The sequence below is a fragment of the Erpetoichthys calabaricus genome, chromosome 6 (genome assembly GCF_900747795.2).
Source record: "Erpetoichthys calabaricus chromosome 6, fErpCal1.3, whole genome shotgun sequence".
Lineage (NCBI taxonomy): Eukaryota > Metazoa > Chordata > Cladistia > Polypteriformes > Polypteridae > Erpetoichthys > Erpetoichthys calabaricus.
The window spans coordinates 135,033,422-135,055,582 of record NC_041399.2 but is presented as its reverse complement, the minus strand read 5'-3'; the positions used below and the strand labels follow the sequence as shown (position 1 = coordinate 135,055,582).

At 41.5% G+C, this 22,161-nt stretch overlaps 1 protein-coding gene across 1 annotated transcript in view; it reads right to left on the bottom strand.

The window, feature by feature from the left end:
* prpf4bb (pre-mRNA processing factor 4Bb) overlaps window positions 1-21,948 on the bottom strand; it is a 153,720-nt gene extending 131,772 nt beyond the window's left edge. The window contains 1 exon segment of the mRNA XM_051929037.1: window positions 21,818-21,948. Within this exon segment, the coding sequence (XP_051784997.1) occupies window positions 21,818-21,876 (59 nt within the window). The 5' untranslated portion in view covers window positions 21,877-21,948.
* Window positions 21,949-22,161: the final 213 nt, after the last annotated feature.

Below are 22,161 nucleotides of genomic sequence, written 5' to 3'. Positions count from 1 at the left end.
TACACATCTACATATATATACACATATATATACATATCTACATATATATCTAGACATACATACAAAAATACATTGACATATATATACATATGTACATATATATATGTAATTGTGTTGTCACTGTTATGAGTGTTGTTGTCATATATATATATATATATATATATATATATATATATATATATATATATATATATATATATATATATATATATATATATATAATATACACACACACACATAAACATATATATACATATATGTACATACACACACATATCACACATATATATATACACATGCATATACACACATATACATATATATATACACATACATATACACACACATATATACATATACATACATACACATACAAATATATATACACAGATACATGCACACACATATATATACATACATATCTACATATATATACACATATATATATATATACATACATATCTACATATATCTAGACATATATATATACATATCTACATATATCTAGACATACATATATACATACACACACACATGGAAGAGAAGGTCTGTGATACGGTTTGCATATTTGGATCTCCAACTGCAAATATATATATATATATATATATATATATATATATATATATATATATATATATATCAAATGAATGTCAACCTTTTGTAGGGCCTGTCCCTGAGACTTATTAATTGTCATTGCGAAGCAGAGCCTTAGTGGAAATTGGAGGCGTTTGAATTGAAATGGGAGATCAGAGGGTATAACGGGGATGCGAGGAATAAAAACTCTCTCCCCTGAGCCACCGCCAGTAAAAATAGTTGCCTGAATGAGGTTCTTTTGCAGACACATGACCAGAAGTCTCGTGCCGTCACAAAGTTTCAGTGGCTGTACGCAAATCCACAATCGGTTTCATATTGTTTTCGCACGTTAGCAGTTAGGTAATGTGTTTTTGAATAGGTTTGATTCATGGAAGTGATCACTCCTGGTGCGTTCAGTCACTTCACGTGAGCCGCTCTCTTGTGTGATGTTGCGATGTCCACGGGTTTATTTAATGTTAGCTAAGACCCGGCAGTTAAAAGTTTCTCGCTACAGCAATTTTAACTCAGTCACAAAGTGATCCAAACTGTCGTTTAAACCTCGTGTCTTCTCATTAAACTTGTATCTCGCGAATATGGCATTGCAAACGGCAGCAGGTCAGTTCACGTGCTTACATGGGAGGCGTGATGACGCGATATATTTTGATATATATCAAAATACCCGCGCTTCGCAGTGGCGAAGTACTGCTTTAAAATTTTTATTAAGAAGAAAAGTAAACCTTTTTAAACTGAGGGAAAATGAATCAATAATTATTTGTTATGGATCTATTTGTATACTACGTTGTCAGTTCTCCCCTCTGGTTGTAATATGACGAAGCTGTGTGCTGAGCTTACTGTTGAGCATGCAACGTACAGTTGGCCATGTGAAAAGCAGTCCTGCCTCAAATCAATGCCAACCTTTTGTGGGGTCTGTCCTTGAGAGTTATTAATTGTCATTGCTAAGCAGAGCCTTAGTGGAAATTGGAGGTGTTTGAATTGAAATGGGAGATCAGAGGGTATAACGGGGATGCGAGGAATAAAAACTCTCTCCCCTGAGCCACCGCCAGTAAAAATAGTTGCCTGAATGAGGTTCTTTTGGAGACACGTGACCTGAAGTCTCGTGCCGTCACAAAGTTTCAGTGGCTGTACGGAAATCCACAATCGGTTTCATATTGTTGTCGTACCTTATCAATTGTGTAATGTGTTTTTTGAACAGGTTTGATTCATGGAAGTGATCACTCCTGCTGCGTTCAGTGACTTCACGTGAGCCGATCTCTTGTGTGATGTTGCGATGTCCAGGGGTTTATTTAATGTTAGATAAGACCCGGCAGTTAAAAGTTTCTCGCTACAGCAATTTTAACTCTGTCACAAAGTGATCCAAACTGTCATTTATACCTGGTGTCTTCTCATTAAACTTGTATCTCGCGAATATGGCATTGCAAACGGCAGCGGGTCAGTTCACGTGCTTACTTTGGAGGCGTGATGACGCGATATATTTTGATATATATCAAAATACCCGCGCTTGGCAGCGGCGAAGTACTGCTTTAAAATTTTTATTAAGAAGAAAACTAAACCTTTTTAAACTGAGGGAAAATGAATCAATAATTATTTCTTAAGGATCTCTTTGTATACCATGTTGTCAGTTCGCCCTTCCAGTTCTAATATGACCAAGATGTGTGCTGAGCTTACTCTTGAGCATGAAATCTAACGTGGTTTGTGCCCTTTAGAATGAAAACAGTTTGCATTCACCTTTTTAATAAAAGGCGAGCTTTTAAGCCTGAGAAATCACCCCGTAAATGCACACGTTTAATTGCACATGTGTTAATATCTATGCTTACACAGTATTAAAAGACACTCAACAACGGAGACTTAATTGTCATTGCTAAGCAGAGCCTTAGTGTAAACACAGTATTAAAAGACACTCAACAACGGAGACTTAATTGTCATTGCTAAGCAGAGCCTTAGTGTAAATTGGAGGCGTTTGAATTGAAATTGGAGATCAGAGGGTATAACGGGGATGCGAGGAATAAAAACTCTCTCCCCTGAGCCACCGCCAGTAAAAATAGTTGCCTGAATGAGGTTCTTTTGCAGACACGTCACCTGAAGTCTCGTGCCGTCACAAAGTTTCAGTGGCTGTACGGAAATCCACAATCGGTTTCATATTGTGAATTTCCCATTGGGATTAATAAAGAATCTATCTATCTATCTATCTATCTATCGTTTTCGTACCTTATCAATTGTGAAATGTGTTTTTTGAATAGGTTTGATTTATTTAAGTGATCACTCCTGCTGCGTTCAGTCACTTCACGTGAGCCGCTGTCTTGTGTGATGTAGCGATGTCCACGGGTTTATTTAATGTTAGCTAAGATCCGGCAGTTAAAAGTTTCTGGCCACAGAAATTTTAACTCTGTCCCAAAGTGATCCAAACTGTCGTTTATACCTTGTGTCTTGTCATTAAACTTGTATCTCGCGAATATGGCATTGCAAACGGCAGCGGGTCAGTTCACGTGCTTACATGGGAGGCGTGATGACGCGATATATTTTGATATATATCAAAATACCCGCGCTTTGCAGCGGTGAAGTACCGCTTTAAAATTTTTATTAAGAAGAAAAGTAAACCTTTTTAAACTGAGGGAAAATGAATCAATAATTATTTCTTAAGGATCTCTTTGTATACCATATTGTCAGTTCACCCTTCCGGTTGTAATATGAACAAGCTGTGTGCTGAGCTTACTCTTGAGCATGAAATCTAACGTGGTTTGTGCCCTTCAGAATGAAAACAGCATTTACCTTTTTAATAAAAGGCGAGCTTTTAAGTCTGAGAAATCACCCTGTAAATGCACACGTTTAATTGCACATCTGTTAATATGTATGCTTACACAGTATTAAAAGACACTCAACAATTAACGTCATTTACCTTCGTTCCCGCGTTTGACTCGTGCTGTAAATCTCTTCCTTGTTTTCACTTCACGTGAGCACGTAGGAGGCGTAATACGTGATGACGTGATACGTGACTCCGCCTCCTCCATTAGAGTATATGGACAAAAAACAGGTTCCAGTTATGACCATTATGCGTAGAATTTCGAAATGAAACCTGCCTAACTTTTGTAAGTAAGCTGTAAGGAATGCGCCTGCCAAATTTCAGCCTTCTACCTACACGGGAAGTTGGAGAATTAGTGATGAGTGAATCAGTCAGTCAGTGAGGGCTTTGCCTTTTATTAGTTTAGATTATATATATATATATATATATATATATATATATATATACACACACACACATATACAGATATATCATTTATATATACATATTTTATATATACATACTAGGGGGCTTCGCCCCCTGCTTGCTTCGCTCGCCAACCCCTGGTGTTGTGAATTTACAAAGAGCGTGATGTATGAATGAGATATAGCATAGTGTGAAGGTGTAGATGACGCATAAAGGAAGCAAATAAAGTTGTCCATGTCCAAAAACGGGCTCAGAGAGGTAGATGCTAACTTTGTCTATGGTTTGTCCTTGTGATTTGTTGATGGTCATGGTCAAGGCAGGTCTAATGGGGAACTGTCGCCGTTTAAGTGTAAAAGGTAATTCCAGGTCAGAAGTTGTAAGGTAATTGTAGGAATTAGAACAGTATTGTTAGCATGTGATTCTGTAAGAAGTTTTGCTTTAATAACATTGTGTGGCATGCTGTTGACGACTAAACGTGTACCATTGCATAAACCCTGTTTAGTGTTAAGGTTTCTTAATAGCATGATTATTGTTCCATTTTTAAGGCTAAGATTGTGTTGTGGTAATCCGGCTGGGTTAATAGTGTTCAAATATTCTAAGGGGAAATTAAGATGGTCATTGTCGTCATCAGAGTCAACTTTGTCAGAGCTTAGAAAGAGCTGTGCCACTCCAGGAAGTAATGAAATGACCTGGTTATTAATGTGATCAACATTAATATTTTTTGGACATAATATAGTTCGTTGTGTTAAAAGGGGTATTTGGTGTAATGAGATTGTTGTTCCAAATATCTCCGTAAATCTTTTGAAAGCAATGCCAATTGTCTGCGTATTTTAAGGTGGATTAAAGAATAGCCGAGTGCATGGCATGTGGAACAATAGCTAAGCACTGTGTAAAATCTCCTCCTAACAAAAGTACCTTTCTTCCAAAGGGAATATTATTATTCATCAACGTTTGTAGAAGTTTATGAATGGTGTTGAGTAAGTGACTGGATGCCATTAGATGCAAAAGCAAATGAACTATTGTAGGATCTAATGCAGTTCATAAAGTTTTTACTTTCAGGTACTGTGTTAGTTAGAAGCTTCTGTAGATATGCAGGATATGAATGTAAAGGAGGCAGTCAAATTTGACCCTTTTGACAATAACGTGTAAATTCATTACTTGTATTGCCAGTTGTTTCTTTAGGGAAGTTATGTGAATGATAATGATTGCAAATGACATTCATTAATCCCAATGAATTTTCATGAATAGTGGACTCATTATTGAATGCGTTGTGAGCTAACTGGCGCAATCGTTTAGCAGGTGTCTATCGTTTATGTCCTTGACGTGTATGTTTTGTCTGTGCCGTCTGAGAGGCGCGTCGTTGTATGTGCAGGATTTGGGACGTGCTATTCTGGAGCTGTAATCGATTTGCCTGTGCTGTGTGAGAAGCCCGTTGCAGTTTACGGCGGTCATTGTTTGTATTGAGCCTTGCCCGTTTTTGTATGTCGGTTAGTCGTCCGACATGTATTTTTTTTTCATGCGGGTTAGTGTGTTTGGTCCCGTCACTCGAGCCGTATCGTTTTGTACCCGTGAGCGTGAATTCATGACTTGTTTGTTCTTCAGCGTTAGAAATATGGATAAGTAATAAGGAGGATCGTACTCACTGCTAATATGAAGCCTTTTCTGTGGTTGAACGGTTAATAGTGCATCAGTGTAATGAGATCGACCTATGCTGCATAATTTGAATGTGTTCAGATGACGTATATTTAATACGGACGGTTCGTTCAGTAATGGGGCTTTGTGTCTCATTTCTTATTTATGTTAGTGTGGTCGTGGGTCCGAGCTGTGCCACTCTAGGAAGTAATGAAATGACCTGGTTATTAATGTGATCAACATTAATATTTTTTGGACAGAATATAGTTCGTTGTGTTAAAAGGGGTATTTGGTGTAATGAGATTGTTGTTCCAAATATCTCCGTAACTCTTTTGAAAGCAATGCCAATTGTCTGCGTATTTTAAGGTGGACTGAAGAATAGCCGAGCGCATGACATGTAAAACAATAGCTAAGCACTGTGTAAAATCTCCTCCTAATAAAAGTACCTTTCCTCCAAAGGGAATATTATTAATCATCAACGTTTGTAGAAGTTTATCAATGGTGTTGAGTAAGTGAGTGGATGCCATTAGATGCAAAAGCAAATGAACTATTGTAGGATGTAATGGAGTTCATAAAGTTTTTACTTTTAGGTACTTCGGCAGTTAGAAGCTTCTGTAGATATTCAGGATATGAATGTAAAGGAGGCAGTCAAATTTGACCCTTTTGACAATAACGTGTAAATTCATTACTTGTATTGCCAGTTGTTTCTTCAGGGAAGTTAAGTGAATGACAATGATTGCAAATGACATTCATTAATCCCAATGAATTTTCATGAATAGTGGACTTATTATTGAACGCGTTGTCAGCTAACTGGCGCAATCGTTTAGCAGGTGTCTGTCGTTGATGTTCTTGACGTGAATGTTTTGTCTGTGCCGTTTGAGAGGCACGTCGTTGTATGTGCAGGATTTGGGACGTGCTATTCTGGAGTCGTAATCGATTTGCCTGTGCTGTGTGAGAAGCCCGTTGCAGTTCACGGCGGTCATTGTTTGTATTGAGCCTTGCCCGTTTTTTGTATGTTGGTTAGTCGACCGACATGTATGGTTTTTTTTCATGCGGGTTCGTGTGTTTGGTCCCGTCACTCGAGCCGTATCGTTTTGTACCCGTGAGCGTGAATTCATGACTTGTTTGTTCTTCAGCGTTATAAATATGGATAAGTAATAAGGAGGATCGCACTCACTGTTAATATGGAGCCTTGTCTGTGGTTGAACGGTTAATAGTGCATCAGTGTAATGAGATCGACCTATGCTGCATAATTTGAATGTGTTCAGATGACGTATATTTAATACGGACGGTTCGTTTAGTAATGGTGCTTTGTGTCTCATTTCTTATTTATGTTAGTGTGGTCGTGGGTCCGAATCCTGCTTTTTGTGTATGTTTCGTGTGCTATGTCCGTAGTCTGTCCCGTTTTGTGTCCAATGGGTTTGTGTGGTGCTCGCGTCTGACTTCTTTTTTTTTTTTTTTTTTTGTGCTAGGGGGCGTTGCCTCATTTGTGTGTCGTGGGTCTCAATTCTCTTCTTTGTGTGTGTTCCGTTTCGCATCTGACTCCTTTTTTCTGTGTGCTATGGGCGCCTCATTTCTTATTTTACGTTGCTTTGCATCCGGTTTCCGTTGCTTGTAAGGGGGGTTTTGTGGGGGCGCTTGCGCAGTACGTCTTTTGCGGCTACGGCCCATGGCCGGATGTCCCTGCGTCCATCCGGTTTACCATTCTCGGTTAGTAATATGGATACACATTTTATATATATTATATATATATATATATATATACATACACACACATACATACATATACACATATACATGCACTTACAATAACATAGAAATCAATATAAACAACATTAACATCATTATCATATGAGAATATGAAGTAATATATAAGAAGCACATTTCATATAAATATAAATTATTAAACAGTAAAATCTTCTTCTATAATTTGCTACCGTAGCTATTTGTTTGTCTGTCCAGGATTTTAAATCACCTGTAGCTCGCAAACCGTTTCACGTATTGACTTGAAATGTGGTACACATATAGTACGTCACATCTGCTATCCGCTTTATGGGTGATGATTGTATTACTCTTTTTATCTTTATTTTATTTTATTGTAGAATCAACTCCTATCTGCGCACACCAGGGCGGCCGTGGGCGGATGCGTATGGTGTATTCACGCCATGTTATCGTGCATTGCGCTGTCACTGGTATTTTGATAAAAGAATTTGAAAAACATATAAGCAGCGTATAAATTATTAAACAGTAAAACATTAACACTTAAGAAGTAAAGTTACATTGAGTACTACTGCAGTGCCTTCGGGTATACCTCATTTTTTCTTTGCCCATTACATGCTTAAATGTATACATTTTTTGGTGTACCTACCCGAGAACACGCGACATATAACCGACCGTGGGAGAAGCATGGATTTTAAACACGCGTTGAGTTCATCTGCTGGTCTCCCTCGTGGAATAACTGGTAATGTTTGACTAAAATCTACAGCGAGTAAAATGACATTACCTCCTTTTTTTTTACGATCTCTGAGATCTTGCTTTTTTCGGTTCAAGGCTTCATAAGCTCTTTTATGTTCCATGGTGTACTTATCCCAAACCATCATCTTTGAATGTTGCAAGACTTTCGCCTTGTATGTAGATCGACGTGCCCTCTTTTAATTGCGAGAAGCAGATATGTATAGCCAAATTCTCGCGCTTCGTTGCGGCGAAGTACTGCTTTTAATTTTTTATTAAGAAGAAAAGAAAACCTTTTTAAACGGATCGAAAATATACCAATAACAATTTGTTATGGATCTGTTTTTTTGTGAAGCTCCCTTTTCACAGCTGTCGCGCTACGGCATGTGTTTCGTTTATTTGACAGTATGTAGATCGTGGTAATTACATTCATGGCATTCGTTTTCTGAATCACAATCTGATTGTATGGGTGGTTACCTGCCAGGTTACGCTTGTGGTTTGTCAGCAAGTCGCCTTACGTCCGCCACGTGCCCTCTTTCTGTTATTTTTTGTTCTTCGCGGTTTGTGGCTCTTCCTTCATTTCTCCCTACTGCGTTCTTTTATCTCGCGAATATGTTATTGCAATCCGCAGCGGGAGCGTTTCTATAAACTTAATTTAAACTTACGTTTTACACCGTGCTTGTTTCCCTTATGAAGATGCTTGTATGGTTCACTCGCTCGCTTCTTATTGTTTCACTCCCTTCTCAATTGTTTAATGAATTTTTTGTTCTTCGCTGTTTGCGGCGCCAGAGTTGAAGCCCCTAACGTTGCGGTCAGCAAGTCGGCTAACATCCACCATGCGCCGTCTTTCAGTTGCGAGAAGCAGATGATAGAATGGTTTTAATAGTTTACTTTCAAATAATGCAAAGAGTATGCGACACGTGTTTCTCCCTAATTCTGGACTCATCAGGCGTACACACTCACTGCATCCGCTCTCAGGAATCGAATCTCGAACGTCAGCGCCAGAGGTGAAGCCCCTAACGTTGCGCCACGGCGTGTGGTTCATTTATAACTCGTGTCTTCTCATTAAACTTTTATCTCGCGAATATGTTATTGCAATCCGCAGCGGGAGCGTTTCTATAAACTTAATTTAAACTTACGTTTTACACCGTGCTTTTTTCCCTTATGAAGATGCTTGTATGCTTCACTCGCTCGCTTCTTATTGTTTCGCTCCCTTCTCAATTGTTTAATGAATTTTTTGTTCTTCGCTGTTTGCGGCTCCTCCTTCATTTCTCCCTACTGCGTTCACAGTCTTTTCACGTGATTACGTGAGAGGCGTGATGACGTGACACTCAACTCCTCCTCCCACGGCCATCAAGCTGCCGTCCATTACGGTATATTGTGAAAAAAGCGGTTCCAGTTATGACCATTACGCGTTGAATTTCGAAATGAAACCTGCCTAAATTTTGTAAGTAAGCTGTAAGGAATCAGCCTGCCAAATTTCAGCCTTCCACCTACACGGGAAGTTGCAGAATTAGTGATGAGTCAGTCAGTCAGTCAGTGAGTCAGTGAGGGCTTTGCCTTTTACTAATTAGTATAGATATAGATTACACCATAGAATGCACAGTGTAATAGTAAAAACATTGAATAACACTGACACAAACACCCAGGCTCCCTGCTCAGCTGCATGGGCAGGCTCTCTCTCAGCAGCAGCCTCCCCAACCTCCCCCCTCTCTCTCGCTCTCTCTCTTTCTCAGCAGCACGAGCCTCCCCAGCCCCCCCCCCCCTCTCTCTCTATCTCTCTCTCTCAGCAGCACGAGCCTCCCCAGCCCCCCCTCTCTTCTCTCTCTCTCAGCAGCACGAGCCTCCCCAAGCCCCCCCCTCTCTCTCTCTCAGCAGCAGCAGCCTCCCCAGCCCCCCCCCCTCTCTCTCTCAGCAGCACGTGAGCCTCCCCATTCCCTCTCTTTCTCTCAGCAGCACGCGAGCCTCCGCAGCCCCCCCCCACTCTCAGCAGCACGCAAGCCTCCCCAGCCCCCCCTCTCGCTCTCTCTCTTTCTCAGCAGCACGAGCCTCCCCAGCCCCACCCCCCTCTCTCTCTCTCTCTCTCTCTCTCTCTCTCTCTCTCTCAGCAGCACGTGAGCCTCCCCATTCCTTCTCTTTCTCTCAGCAGCACGCGAGCCTCCGCAGCCCCCCCCACTCTCAGCAGCACGCAAGCCTCCCCCGCCCCCCCCCTCTCGCTCTCTCTCTTTCTCAGCAGCACGAGCCTCCCCAGCCCCACCCCCCTCTCTCTCTCTCTCTCAGCAGCACGAGCCTCCCCAGCCCCCCTCTCTCTCTCTCAGCAGCACGCGAGCCTCCCCAGCCCCCCCTCTCTTTCTCTCAGCAGCACGCGAGCCTCCCCAGCCCCCCTCTCTCTCTCAGCAGCACGCGAGCCTCCCCAGCCCCCCCTCTCTCTCAGCAGCACCGAGCCTGCCCAGCCCCCCCTCTCTCTCAGCAGCACGCAAGCCTCCCCAGCCCCCCTCTCTCTCAGCAGCACGCGAGCCCCGCCTCTCTCTCTCAGCAGCACGCGAGCCCCCCTCTCTCTCTCAGCAGCATGCGAGCCCCCCCCTCTCTCTCTCAGCAGCATGCGAGCCCCCCTCTCTCTCTCAGCAGCATGCGAGCCCCCCCCTCTCTCTCTCAGCAGCATGCGAGCCCCCCCTCTCTCTCAGCAGCATGCGAGCCCCCCCCTCTCTCTCAGCAGCATGCGAGCCCCCCTCTCTCTCAGCAGCATGCGAGCCCCCCCTCTCTCTCTCAGCAGCACGCGAGCCCCCCTCTCTCTCTCAGCAGCACGCGAGCCCCCCTCTCTCCCCCCCCCCCCCCCCCCCCCTCTCTCTCAGCAGCACGCGAGCCCCCCTCTCTCTCTCAGCAGCACGCGAGCCCCCCCTCTCTCTCAGCAGCACGCGAGCCCCCCCCTCTCTCTCAGCAGCACGCGAGCCCCCCCTCTCTCTCTCAGCAGCACGCGAGCCCCCCCTCTCTCTCTCAGCAGCACGCGAGCCCCCCCTCTCTCTCTCAGCAGCACGCGAGCCTCCCCAGCCCCCCCTCTCTCTCTCTCTCTCAGCAGCAGGCCAGCCTCCCCAGCACCCCCCCTCTCTCTCTCTCTCAGCAGCACGCGAGCCCCCTCCCCCTCTGTCTCTCAGCAGCACGCGAGCCCTCTCTCTCTCTGTAACATTGCAGCAGTTGTATAAACACTTTTTTTTTTAAATGAGTTTTAAGCACAGGGGGAAAAAAAGGAACATTTGAACAAATCCGAACTTTATTTAAAAGCCAACCAAGATAGTAAAATTGCAGGAGTTCACCATTTTTAATCAGGCGACTGACAGTAGTGGAGTCAGGCACAGAGAAGGTCAGCTGCTGAGAAAGCGTCTCGACTGTTGCAGGACCTACATCAGTGAAGCAGGTGAGACGCTAATGAAAAAGAGGCACAGGGCTTATTGGTTTTTAAAGACTGCTTCCTTCATTGTGTTTTAACCTCAGTTTTAAAGGATTGCGCGGCTCTCTCTGTGGCGCTGCCTCAGTGTGTGCCTCTGTCTCTCTCTCTCTCTCGGGCTGCCTGTGTGTGCCTCTGTCTCTCTCTCTCTCGGGCTGCCTGTGTGTGCCTCTGTCTCTCTCTCTCTCTCTCTCTCTCTCTCGGGGCTGCCTGTGTGTGCCTCTGTCTCTCTCTCTCGGGCTGCCTGTGTGTGCCTCTGTCTCTCTCTCTCGGGCTGCCTGTGTGTGCCTCTGTCTCTCTCTCTCGGGCTGCCTGTGTGTGCCTCTGTCTCTCTCTCTCGGGCTGCCTGTGTGTGCCTCTGTCTCTCTCTCTCTCTCTCTTGGGCTGCCTGTGTGTGCCTCTGTCTCTCTCTCTCGGGCTGCCTGTGTGTGCCTCTGTCTCTCTCTCTCTCTCGGGCTGCCTGTGTGTGCCTCTGTCTCTCTCTCTCTCGGGCTGCCTGTGTGTGCCTCTGTCTCTCTCTCTCTCTCTCTCTCTCGGGCTGCCTGTGTGTGCCTCTGTCTCTCTCTCTCTTGGGCTGCCTGTGTGTGCCTCTGTCTCTCTCTCTCTCGGGCTGCCTGTGTGTGCCTCTGTCTCTCTCTCTCTCTCGGGCTGCCTGTGTGTGCCTCTGTCTCTCTCTCTCTCTCGGGCTGCCTGTGTGTGCCTCTGTCTCTCTCTCTCTCTCGGGCTGCCTGTGTGTGCCTCTGTCTCTCTCTCTCTGGGTTGCCAGTGTGTGCCTCTGTCTCTCTCTGGCGCTGCCTCTGTGTGAACCATGGTTCCACTGAGGTTGACTAATGAAAAGTCAACGTGGCTCAGAGCTGCATGTGGACTGTGGCACAGACAAACAGAAATGACGGCATGTTTTCCGAGGCGTCGCGTCCGAGTTGGTGGGCGTGGCTGTGCGAGTTTTCGTCGTACCCAATGGTCTTAGAGTAGGTGGGCGTGGCTCCTTCCTGGTTGCTTTCATAGGTGTCTTGCCCGCTCTGGCGGCAGCTTAGAGAATCTATATATGGCTCCTTCCTGCATGCTTTCCATGGTTGTCTTGCCTTAGTGAATTACATATACATATATATATATATATATATACATACATATATATACATATAGTGTATCCGGAAAGTATTCACAGTGCATCACTTTTTCCACATTTTGTTATGTTATAGCCTTATTCCAAAATGGATTAAATTCATTTTTTTCCTCAGAATTCTACACACAACACCCCATAATGACAACGTGAAAAAAGTTTACTTGAGGTTTTTGCAAATTTATTAAAAATAAAAAAACTGAGAAATCACATGTACATAAGCATTCACAGCCTTTGCCATGAAGCTCAAAATTGAGCTCAGGTGCATCCCGTTTCCCCTGATCATCCTTGAGATGTTTCTGTGGTAAATTCAGTTGATTGGACATGATTTGGAAAGGCACACACCTGTCTATATAAGGTCCCACAGTTGACAGTTCATGTCAGAGCACAAACCAAGCATGAAGTCTTATGTACTTATGTACATGTGCTTTCTCAATTTTTTTATTTTGAATAAATTTGCAAAAATCTCAAGTAAACTTTTTTCACGTTGTCATTATGGGGTGTTGTGTGTAGAATTCTGAGGAAAAAAATGAATTTAATCCATTTTGGAATAAGGCTGTAACATAACAAAATGTGGAAAAAGTGATGCGCTGTGAATACTTTCCAGATGCACTGTATACACAACACTGTTTGAATTTTTATATTTAGTATGGATTTTATGCTAAAATTCCCAAGATTATAAACTCAACATTTGTTGATACACTGTGGGGTTACATTTTGACATTTATCAATGCCAATACTAGTTTACTTAAGGTATAGTTAGGTAAGTAGTAAGGAAACCTTTTGAAACAGTAAAATATAATAACATTTATTAAAATCATATTAGCATAACTTAACTTGAACGTAATGAAATGATTCTTAAATCCATCCACTGAGCAAAAAAAAAAAAAAAAAAAAAAACCAACAACCCTGAAATCTAATGATTTTACAATGGTCCTAAAGAAAGCCCAAGCCACTTTGAAAAATTGTATGACAGAACTTCTAACCCATTCTGTGCAACTCTGCACATGCATCATTGTAACTGCTGTGCAAGTTAATGTGCAACTTTTTTAAAATGAGGTCTGGTAGGTACAGCAATTGTAATTTAGTTTTAAGTATGTACAATACTGAATACAAGCAGAATCAAATGTGAATGAAGGCAGGATACAAATATGGGTGTATTTACAGCAATTTTACATATACAGTTAGGTCCATAAATATTTGGACAGAGACAACTTTTTTCTAATTTTGGTTCTGTACATTACCACAATGAATTTTAAATGAAACAACTCAGATGCAGTTGAAGTGCAGACTTTCAGCTTTAATTCAGTGGGGTGAACAAAACGATTGCATAAAAACGTGAGGCAACTAAAGCATTTTTTTTTTTTAACACAATCCCTTCATTTCAGGGGCTCAAAAGTAATTGGACAATTGACTCAAAGGCTATTTCATGGGCAGGTGTGGGCAAGTCCGTCATTATGTCATTATCAATTAAGCAGATAAAAGGCCTGAATTTGATTTGAGGTGTGGTGCTTGCATGTGTAAGATTTTGCTGTGAACAGACAACATGCGGTCAAAGGAGCTCTCCATGCAGGTGAAAGAAGCCATCCTTAAGCTGCAAAAACAGAAAAAACCATCCGAGAAATTGCTATAATATTACGAGTGGCAAAATCTACAGTTTGGTACATCCTGAGAAAGAAAGCAAGCACTGGTGAACTCAGCAACGCAAAAAGACCTGGACGTCCACAGAAGACAACAGTGGTGGATGATCGCAGAATCATTTCCATGGTGAAGAGAAACCCCTTCACAACAGCCAACCAAGTGAACAACACACTCCAGGAGGTAGGTGTATCGATATCCAAGTCTACCATAAAGAGAAGACTGCATGAAAGTAAATACAGAGGGTGCACTGCAAGGTACAAGCCACTCATAAGCCTCAAGAATAGAACGGCTAGATTGGACTTTGCTAAAGAACATCTAAAAAAGCCAGCACAGTTCTGGAAAAACATTCTTTGGACAGATGAAACCAAGATCAACCTCTACCAGAATGATGGCAAGAAAAAAAGTATGGAGAAGGCGTGGAACAGCTCATTATCCAAAGCACACCACATCATCTGTAAAACACGGTGGAGGCAGTGTGATGGCTTGGGTGTGCATGGCTGCCAGTGGCACTGGGACACTAGTGTTTATTGATGATGTGACACAGGACAGAAGCAGCCGAAAGAATTCTGAGGTGTTCAGAGACGTACTGTCCGCTCAAATCCAGCTAAATGCAGTCAAATTGATTGGGAGGCGTTTCATGATACAGATGGACAATGACCCAAAACATACAGCCAAAGCAACCCAGGATTTTATTAAAGCAAAGAAGTGGAAAATTCTTGAATGGCCAAGTCAGTCACCTGATCTTAACCCAACTGAGCATGCATTTCACTTGTTGAAGACTAAACTTTGGACAGAAAGGCCCACAGACAAACAGCAACTGAAAGCCACTGCAGTAAAGGTCTTGCAGAGCATTAAAAAGGAGGAAACCCAGCATCTGGTGATGTCCATGAGTTCAACACTTCAGGCTGTCATTGCCAGCAAAGGGGTTTCAACCAAGTATTAGAAATGAACATTTTATTTCCAGTTATTTAATTTGTCCAATTACTTTTGAGCCCCTGAAATGAAGGAATCGTGTTAAAAAAATGCTTTAGTTTCCTCACATTTTTATGCAATCGTTTTGTTCATCCCACTGAATTAAAGCTGAAAGTCTGAACTTCAACTGCATCTGAGTTGTTTCATTTAAAATTCATTGTGGTAATGTACAGAACCAAAATTAGAAAAAAGTTGTCGTTGTCCAAATATTTATGGACCTACCTGTATGATCTGGACAAATATAAGTTCAAAGAACTCCATAACAATACATAAATACAGCATTATATTTTGTGTGTTGCTATACATGTATTACAAGGTGTTTTATGTGTGATGTGTGTAATTCAGGTTTCATGTAAAGTATAATTCTAAATATATACAAACCCCCATGGGCTTCCAGATTAACATCTATTAAGTTTTTAAATTACTTACCAAAATCCTAATGTTTACAGGCACCACCTCAATTGTTCACATGACACACTGTGGAAGCGGTGTTGCCTTAAATTTGAATTCAGTGACCGACTTCCCATTAAACATACTGATGATCAGAATCGGCCTCAAAAAGCTCAATTAGTGTATCTCTAATATATCTCCATATACAGTACTGTGCAAAACTTTTAGGCAGGTGTGAAAAAATGCTGTAAACAAACAATGCTTTCAGGAATATGAATAATGATTGTTTATTGTTACCAATTTACAAAATGCAAAAAGTGAGCGAACAAAAGAAAAATCTAAATCAAATCAATATTTGGTGTTACTACCTTTTGCCTTCAAACCAGCATCAATTCTTATAGGTACACTTGCACAAAGTCAGGGATTTTGTAGGATTATACTCAAGTGTATGATCAACCAATTATACCAAACAGGTGCTAATGATCATCAATGTCACACGTAGGTTGAAGTACAGTCATTAACTGAAACAGAAACAGCTGTGTAGGAGGCTTAAAACTGGGTGAGGAACAGCCAAACTCTGCTACCAAGCTGAGGTTGTGGAAGACAGTTTCATGTCATGGAAAGATTGAGCACAGCAACAAGACACAAGGTAGCTGTACTGCATCAGCAAGGTCTTTCCCAGACAAAGATTTCAAAGCAGACTGGGGTTTCAAGATGTGCTGTTCAAGCTCTTTTGAAGAAGCACAAAGAAATGGGCAACGTTGAGGATCGTAGACACAGTGGTCGGCCAAGGAAACTTAGTGCAGCAGATGAAAGACACATCAAGCTTATTACCCTTCGAAATCGGAAGATGTCCAGCAGTGCCATCAGCTCAGAACTGGCAGAAACCAGTGGGACCCAGGTACACCCATCTACTGTCCGGAGAAGTCTGGCCAGAAGTGGTCTTCATGGAAGAGTTCCAGCCAAATACCTCCGATGTGGACACAAGGCCAAGCAACTCAAGTATGCACAAAAACATAGGAACTGGGGTGCAGAAAAATGGAGGCAGGTGCTCTGGACAGATGAGTCAAAATTTGAAATATTTGGCTGTAGCAGAAGGCAGTTTGTTCATCGAAGGGCTGGAGAGCGGTACAATAATGAGTGTCTGCAGGCAACAGTGAAGCATGGTGGATGTTCTTTGAACGTTTGGGGCTGCATTTCTGCAAATGGAGTTGGAGATTTGGTCAGGATTAATGGTGTTCTCAATGCTGAGAAATACAGGCAGATACTTATCCATCATGCAATACCATCAGGGAGGCGTATGATTGGCCCCAAAATTTATTCTGCAGCAGGACAATGACCCCAAACATACAGCCAAAGTCATTAAGAACTATCTTCAGCGTAAAGAAGAGCAAGAAGTCCTGGAAGTGATGGTATGGCCCCCCACAGAGCCCTGATCTCAACATCATCCAGTGTGTCTGGGATTACATGAAGAGACAGAAGGATGTCAGGAAGCCTACATCCACAGAAGATCTGTGGTTAGTTCTCCAAGATGTTTGGAACACCCTACCAGCTGAGTTCCTTCAAAAAACTGTGTGCAAGTGTACCTAGAAGAATTGATGCTGTTTTGAAGGCAAAGGGTGGTCACACCAAATATTGATTTGATTTAGATTCTCTTTTGTTCAATTCACTGCATTTTGTTGATTGATGAAAATAAATGATTAACACTTCCATTTTTGAAAGCATTCTTTGTTTACAGCATTTTTTCACACCTGCCTAAAATGTTTGCACAGTACTGTATATCTCTCCATACTTCACTGGATTGAGGAAAGTTCAAAGTTTGGTCCTATGGTCCTTGAGGTTGCATGCACACAACATGAGGCACACGTGTTTCAACGTAAGGCACACATGTAGCGCGACAAACATCAAAACGGTAGACAATTCCTTATATAATCCTCTTTAATAAAACATGTGTGCGTCCAGTGTCTGTGTGTGTGTCGACTTTAATCTCAACATAAGCGTCAAGATTAAAGTGGAAATGTCGAGAATAAAGTCAAAATGTTGACTTTATTCTCGACATAGTTGTTTTTTTTTTCTTCCATGTCCATATTTTTTTTTCTTCACTGTCGCCCTAATACGACTCCGTAGGGCTATACCACAAATAGCATTATAAATGCAAGTTGCAGTTTTATTATTTATGTATATAGTATAGCTTAGCTTGAAGACAAGGTCCATATTATTGCAATTTTCCTAAATAATGGTTCAGTTGGTAAAGATGTCATCACCAAGTTGCACTTGTTTTATTTTATTTTTATTTGGTGAATACTGTGTAATGCACTTGGGCTTGAAGCAATAGTATTACTGAAGTTGCACTATTATTTATTTTATTGTTATTTATTAGTTTAAATATTATGCAGTTTAATGATGGTAAAGTTGTTTAAAAAGTCACTTTAACGTGTCAGTGGACAGAGATTGTTAGCATTAACAGAAAGTGTAGTTGGTTTACAAAAAATATTTACTATTTACAGGCAGTCTCCGGGTTACGTACGAAATAGGGACTGTAGGTTTGTACTTAAGATGAATTTGTATGTAAGTCGGAACAGGTACATTATTTTAATAAATGCTATTGTTGACCGACTGTAACCAAGTGCTCTGCCAATGAATGATGGAGTTTCATCTCTCTCTGACCTTATTATTTCTAATTTATTTTCAGTGGAGATGATTTTTCTCTTCTTTTACTGTATCACAAGCACTTGCATTAGATCTGTGTTTCAGAGACATTCTTGAAGGGTGAAGTCAAAAGGTTTAGATGAGCTCTCTTCTGCACAGCACTGTACACGCTATCACAGCAGGAAGGCACCCGTCGTCAACTACGTCTGATGTACTGACAAGAGACAACTTCCTGCTATGTGCGTAACAGTACAAGCATGCTTGCTATTGAGAATGAATGGGGGCGGTTCACCACCCACCCACAACAGTGTCACCTCCACTACAGTATGCTGCCAGCAGCGTCCGCCCACCGAGAACAAACACGGTGCGGCCAAATGCAGGTAGTGAAGCGCTCACTACTGCCCCCCATTCAACAGGCAGCCACCCGAGGCACACTTACAATGCTACCCCCCACTGCCCCGTTCACCCCACAACCGGGTCACCGCTTGCAGCATCACCAGCCGCAACACCGAGAACGAACAGGGCAGCCATGTGTGGTGGGCAGGCAGTGGAACGCCCCCCTCCGCTCCATCCAGCCTAGTCCAGTCAGGAGCAGTAGCTGCGGTGGCATGGTGGGCGGGCAGCGAACCGCCCCATCAAGCCTCCGTCCTGCACACAAGCAAAAGCCCCAGTGACTATGGACCATGGGACACCGCTTGCCGCCGGGAACCGCCTGAGGGACACCACACTGCACGAGCAGCGAAATCGCCCCACACCAGCCAGCACTTGCAGCGTCAACAAGCCTAAGATGACAGAGCGGCAGTTACTGAGGCACATGCGTTGCAGCTGCGGCCCCATTCGTAAGTCAGATGTTCGTAACTTGGGGACTACCTGCATTACTTTTCAAAGTCATGTTCAGTGCAATTCAACCTCTGGATGTTTTACTAAGTCTAAATGCCTCTTTGGATGGTTGAAAATATGTTGTCAAAATTTTATTTTAAGTTGTTTGCAAAATTTGTTCAATAAAAAGGTTCAATATTTTGACTGCAACAGTCATGCAATGTGATTCCTTCTCTTCATTAGTACCACCCCCTTGAAAGCTATCACTTTATGGGGCCATGCAAACCTGTATTAATACTTATGTGCACATTAAATTTTTTTTGTACAATGTACAATTTTTATGACAGTGGAATAGGTTATTCTTAGCCAGTCTACTGCAGTAATTGCAGTGGAAAATGTGGTTAACATCCACTCATGCATGGGAAAAAAATACCATTGAATACCGTGAAACCGTTATAATTTTTTAAAAATACCGTGATATAGAGTTTTGCTCATACTGGCCAGCACTACTAACATGGTTAATGTTAAGTCTAGTATTCAAAACTTCTCTGTTTACTGGATGTTCGCAACAGAAAAAGACAAGCACTAGTCATAGTACCATATGATGTCTCTCAAGGTTAATTTATCGATCACTGACTTGAGTCTTTTGTAGAGAAAATCTGCAAGTTAGACTGACAGCAGTTGATCAGAGTATTACTACTACTAACAAAAATATTTTCCCCTTTTAAAAGGCTTGATTTTTAAGATACACAGCTCATAATGTTTTTTTTTTCCACTTTAGCTAACTACATTAACAAACTCAGCTCTGGGGTGGTTCCACTATTTTCACTCTAGGAACTTTCTTAATTAGAAGCAGATTCTTGCTGATAATGAAGCACATTACTTAACTCTGTCTTGGAAGTGCCATCATTCTGTCACACTGGACATTTTCATAATTGATCACTTTATTTTCTAAAAGCAAAATGTTTCATTGACAAAAACAGACAAATATTTCAAATCTGCACTAGTTTCTTTTCAGATATTTTATAAGGACAAATATGATGGACCAAAAGGTTCAAATGAGATAAATGGAATGAAGTTAGTGGGTCAGCTGTTAGCTTTCTTTATGAATCTTGTATGGATGCTGGTTAAAAAGTGTTCTAAATCTAAATAAGTCAATTAAAATTAAGGCAAAAGAAGTCTGCTATATTAGCATTAGAAATTGATCAATATTTAAGAAAGTCACGGAAACAAAAACCTGTACCCACTGCACCCTTCAGGATCGGAGTTAGACACCCTTTTTTCCTAACTAAAAGTCATAATTTTGAAAACTAAACTCAATTAAAGTCAATATAAAATTCTAAATGTTATGGAATTGAGACATATAGGCATAATGTGATACATTTTTATTATACAAAAATAACCACCAGATGCTTAATTGAAACTCTAAATTGAGCAAGCATACAGAAGATGTGTATGCAAACATTACTTGTAATGGACCTGCATCCTGTCCACACTGAACTCAATGCTCCTGGGACTAGCACAAAACCATGAACTGAATGAGGGTCTGAAAAGTGAAAATTAATATTTAAAAATAAGGTATGATAGACCAAAACTATTTTTTACAATTTATAACGTATGTTGCTGGGTTATTTCAGTAATTATTATTTAAGCTAAGTTTAGAACTGATTTTACAGTTTAGATATGTGCAAATTCAACAAAGAGGCAGTCAACATTTACCACAAGAATGTATGTTTGTTTATGGAATGACAAATACTACATGTGTAAATCCCATCCTTTCACTACCGAAAGTATATTTTTTTGACATTTTTTTCTCTTTGCTAAATATGAGACTGTGAAATTGGATTATTTTATAGATAATTGTATTAATACATTCCAGAGGCTTTGCATGTGTTAATGGATTTATTTATAGTTTATAATTTCACATTTCCTTTTAATACTATAACCACATGTAGTACTTAACAAATTTTACTAACATTAGACTCGGTGAAAAAAAACAGAACATTATCAAAGCAAATCATTCTTTTGGCCTGAAATACAGGTCATACAATTCCAGGTGGAGAAAATCATGCCAAGCAGTGTGAACCTAAACCTTGACAGACGCTAACAGGTTATAGAGATTGGTACCAGTTCAAAACTATACGGACTCATTATATTCAGACACGTGCAGAAGTGACGACCTAAAGCTTCAATAGAAGGTTGACCTGAGTCGAAACTTAACCTCACGAGTTAGTCGCTCATTACATACGACCGGTTAACTAAGAAAGGTCCCCAACAGAACTCAGATAAGCACAACTCGCAGATTTCCATATGCTACAGTATAACTTGATTAAGTCAGATTCACGAAACACTTACCCTTTAACCTGAAAGTAAATGTGTAAACATAAATTCAGTTTTCTACGATATGTCACCTTAAAAATTGATCCCTGCCACACTTTTAAGCTCGGCGCTCAAAGTTCTCGCGCGAAAACAACAAAGTCAACAGTTATTGAAGGCTGTGCCGAATTCTTGCCAACGGATTTTAATGTCCATCTCTCTAAATTTAATCTACCGGCCTACACCATAGTTTGCGGTGAGTACTTAAACAGAAACAAAAGATATGACATCTTAACCATACAGAATATTCACAATGTAAGTTTGCATTAGCAACCCAAAACGATGACTCGGCTGGCTTCAGCAAAAAGTTCTCCAGCTTTCCCTGTATCCCACTATTTTTAACGACTTTTCCTACAATACAGTAAACGTCTCCTCACCGCATTTCAGACACGGCGCGTATTGTTCTCATTAAAACCGTTTCATTGATGAGACTAATGTAACGAGGTACTGGCCAAACTTCATATAATATAGACAAGTTAAAATAAAATAAACATAACGGTTAAAATAAGGTTAAGCGAGATATCCTTACTCTTGGTCTCTGCCACCATCCAAGCTCTTCTCGTCCGTCTCCATGTCCACGTCGGCCATTTTCACTCTCAGAGCACAAGCGCCACCGATCACCACGGCGCCTGCGCACTTGCGCCAGTCGCGTCACGGCGACGTCTAGGGACCGTCCCACAACTTGCAACCACATACCAAGCGTAAACCTACGAAGAAAACACCTGCTTTGGTCTGTCTTACCTACTGTTTGCTGAAAGGTTTAACCGCATTGTATTATTTAAATATTTGAAGGTAAACCAAGTAACATAGGTGAGCAGTATTAAATGCATCCATAATGCAAATTTGATAATGCTGTTATTTGTTAGCCTTTTT